We start from the raw sequence: 4,205 nt of genomic DNA, 5'->3' as shown, positions 1-4,205 counted from the left end.
CTATAGAAAAAGAGTAAGGATTTGGCATTGGGGGGATATCAAGCATGGAGAAAAATTGGAGACTTACTGAGAAGAATTAAGGTTTCCATTTCTTCTCTAAATGAGGGAAATCAGATGATGGCAAGATAGGAATCTTAAATCTAAGGTACAAAAAATGATAAATAGTCATAAGATGACTGATTTCTCTGTCATCTTTGATTATACCATCATTAGAAAACTCAGTATTATCAATATTCTACTTATAGTCCCTAGCTGTAGAGAAAAAATGGTAGAGAAAAAATGGTAAATGAGAGAACAACTGAAGAACCTATGCACTTGCAAGAAGTTTTTATCATTTGAAATAAGCCGGGTAGTAGACCTATCTTATTAAGGTTCATTTGGGACAGATTCTTCTTCCTTTCTAAAGCAGCTTTTTAGTACAAATTTTTTTAAAACTAGAAATTTTTGTACTAAAAAGCTACTTTAGACAGCAGTGAGAAAGCTGTCCTAAATCAAATCTAAATAGAATTTAAAAATAAAGTATACAAAAAAATTGTCAAAGGATATTGCTCCTTTCACCGCCACTGCAACAACGCTAAACATCCTTCACTGAAAGGTCGGGGGATATTGCTCCTTTCAGTTATAAGATTTGCTAAGATTCAAAATAGAATACTCAAAGAAACAAGGGATGAACTAACTAAAAGTGATCATCGTCCTTCAGCATTCCTAATCTTTGTAGCAAACCATTCTTTCCAATCCTCAACCTTCTCGTCCCCGTTTACCACCTGCATAAGCCAAAATCATCAGTATTTTGGTTCAAGGTTATTAAGACATCAATGCTATCTCGATAGCAATATTAATCAAATAAAGCTCAAAATGAACACATAAGAAAAATAGCTGATGGTGATGGTGATGGCGATGGTTGCAGTGTCATTAAGAAATTATATATTTTATGTATGATGATAAATGATAATTACACATCTTTCTCTTCGTCATATATTTGATTTTTTATATCCTAATATTCATATGTTCACAGATTTGTGCGACATCTAAATGTCAACAAAATAAGGTTGAAGTGTCATTATAAGAAATTGTTATTTAAAAATTACCTCAACCCAAACAGATGATATCTTCAAATAATATAATATTATAAAACATTGGGCTAAAAGTGCCTAACATCTGCCATGGCTCTAAGTGATACTGACAAAAATGAATTCGTTTAATAATAAGTATACACTATTTATGGTTTTTCTGCATCTATAAGAAAGAACTTGTGAAGCTAAAGCCCAACTTGCCCAATGTCCAAACCAGGTCAACTGGGCCTATTTAAACTCTAACTTATTATAACCTTTGTAAACCTAATGCAAAGAAGGGTTAGGATTTATTAGTAGGGAAATATCAAATGGATCACTGAAATCAACCTCAAATATCAAGCCTTTCGTTGGAACTGCATCAAGTGCCTCCACACATATACGAGCAGCATCTTCTTTGTTGAGTCTTCCCTTCAATGCTACACCCTATAAAAACACCAAACGTATTTCCTGAGAGATGTTAAGCTTTGCAAGCCTTCAAATAATTCTTACATTGTCAGAAGACACATGGAAGGAAATATAGAAATACAAGAAACATGGAAGGAAACATAGAAATGCGAAGGAAATGCAACAATCCAACTATTGGATGCAAAAGCCTTCTATAATAGACAAATTTCCTTGTGTTATACATTTCTGACTAGTAGTTACATGTACTAAGGCAAATGGAAAATAAGAAAATACTTTTTGTGCTGCAAGTCCAGGTCTGCTGAGTTCTATAACATTCATCCTATAGTTATATCCAAGATTTCAACTGTATGGGAGATAATTGGTTTAGTATTTTTTTTCAACATTTATGTGGTATCTTAAAAATATTAGGATAGCATCTAATAAGAAACATATATAAAGTCAAAGAAAAATAATTACAATAGCCTGTATATTGATGAGTATGCCAAATAATAAGCATAAAATAATTATAATAATCCACAAATTGACAAGATGATAGTATTAATGCCATGGATTACTGAGGTGGAATGAACTAAATAAGAAAAGTGGAAAACTGATGGTTTCAACTTTCAATGAAATATTTATGGAGGTAAAAATAATAGAAATGAAATTAATGGAGATTGATTTTTCCACATTGTGAATCCTAGTTAATCCTCTTACTATCATATATATATAGTGGATCATTAGTAATATTTTAGATGTCTGAGACCGATGCAACAAGTTCTAATTTGATTTACTTGCTTTTACTCCAGCCTGATATTTAAAAAATATGTTCATAAATTATAATAGCTGCTCAAAATGTTGCAACAGTGCATGTCCCTAACAAAAGAAGAACAAAATAAGTTTAGCATATAGTGAGTGTGAAGGACATAATCATGATGCCTGTGAAAGCTAGGATTCATCACTTATAGGAGGTTTAAAATCTAAGATTCTAATATTTATGAAAATAGCCAATAGTAACATGTTGATAATTCAATCGATGATTCCTCAATAATTCTCATATTGGCTTTCCGACCATAATCCCTCATCCATGCCTGAACCTCCCCTCCAATGGCATTGATCCCTACTGGGTAGAGTTATGCCCACAAACTTCTTTCACAAAATTAACTTACACAAAACAAACTAAATCTCATGTTCATTTGAGTTTCAGTACTTATCATTTGATGACTGATGTTTCATTTATTCTGAGGCCATTATAATGCAGTTCTAGTTCAAGGTTTACAGTCGTAGTATAAAACACAAACTCACTGCAGTCAATCTTTTAATTTTAAGACATAATTGAGTAATAATAGTTAGGCAGACTCTATCAACTAGAGTCAGCTTAACGAGTTTGTATATGCTCTACAAAAATGCAATCATACTATACAGTAATCAAAGCATAAGATACATTCAAGCATTTGTACCTTATTACAAAACTTGTTGTATGACACGAACGGCCAAATCTTCACTGGATTTCGATGTCAAACATAATTGGCGTTCTTTTTATCATGCCATATGTACACAACATCATTAAGGTACTAAATTGTTTCTATGATCTTTCAAATTATATCAACACATCATAGGTCGATGTTTAAGTTATAGGTAATTAAGAAAAATCAATAAGGTTTTATTAATTATATTGAGCTTTTGATAGAAAATACTTGTAGATCTCAAGTTTTTCCTATCAATCTTCAAAAAAACAGCTAGAATTCTTCACAAAAATCCAGACAAAACCACGAAAATAGCAGATAATTTGTATTATTTGATGAAAAGGAAATATAAAAAAGCAAGATACAATTGACCCTCTATTCGAGAGAGGAGGATCTATCTCTCCCAAATCTCTAGACGCCGCTAGAGACCAAAAGAATACCTAAATCTAAGATATCTCAAATTTCAGCCAAATTCAAGATACCCTAACCCTAGGAAAACAAACTATTTAATGAATACAATTCAAAAGGAAATCTCTAAAACAACGATTAAAAAGGCAGAAGAGGCGTACGCAATAAGGTGCGACTTAAGGCGAGGCGAAGCATTTGCGCGTTGAGGCTTACGCCTCGTTGGATTCGGCGGAGCGTGCGCTTATTTCGCACGGGGCGTAGGCTTCGGTTCGTAACGCCTCAAAGCGAAACGAGGCACCGCTTCGATTTGTAAGTATATAGACCGAGCGGTGAGAGTCGTATAAGAGTCGAGTATTAGGGTAACATACCTGCTTCTGCTTCGGGTGAGAACTGAAAGGCGAACTCCGCCAACTTGGACCACCACAGCTCGGTCGAGTTCGAACATAGCTGGAGGCGATCGAAGGTAACGATTTATTTCTTCTTCTTCTCTTACTTCCCGTAATCTTCCCGTCATTTGCTTCATGTCTCGCTCTTCTTCTCAAGCTTCTTGTAATCGAATGTTCTTTTTTCACGGCTAGGTAACGATCTTTCTTCCCGTTATTTGCTTCATGTCTCGCTTCATCAGATTGTATATGCTCGGTACCGCTCAGTACATGCTCGGTAACGAGCAAGTACATGCTCGGTACTGAGCGGTACATGCTCGGTACGCTCGGTATTGAGCATATACAACAAGCTGAATTTCAAAATTACTCTTATAATATAATTTTGTTCCGGGGGCGCTGCCCCCGGAAACCCCTGCAGGGGGCAGCGCCCCCTTAGACCCCCGACAGACTGGTATATTTTTGTATTCATATTGTTTTATTATTGGTATTTG

General features: G+C 34.7%; 1 protein-coding gene across 2 annotated transcripts in view; it reads right to left on the bottom strand.

Annotated features, from left to right (window-relative positions):
* Window positions 1-299: 299 nt before the first annotated feature.
* LOC110100847 (uncharacterized protein At2g37660, chloroplastic) overlaps window positions 300-4,205 on the bottom strand; it is a 32,526-nt gene continuing 28,620 nt past the window's right edge. For both annotated transcript variants that reach the window (XM_020828542.2, XM_028693534.1), the window contains 2 exons: window positions 1,401-1,496; window positions 300-764 (listed from right to left, as the gene is read on the bottom strand). In XM_020828542.2, coding sequence (XP_020684201.1) covers window positions 687-764; window positions 1,401-1,496 — 174 coding nt within the window. In that variant the 3' untranslated portion in view covers window positions 300-686. The remainder of the gene's footprint in view (window positions 765-1,400; window positions 1,497-4,205) is intronic.

This window comes from Dendrobium catenatum, unplaced genomic scaffold (genome assembly GCF_001605985.2).
Source record: "Dendrobium catenatum unplaced genomic scaffold, ASM160598v2 fragScaff_scaffold_314, whole genome shotgun sequence".
In the NCBI taxonomy this organism is placed as follows: Eukaryota; Viridiplantae; Streptophyta; class Magnoliopsida; order Asparagales; family Orchidaceae; genus Dendrobium; species Dendrobium catenatum.
This window is presented reverse-complemented; position numbering and strand designations above follow the sequence as displayed.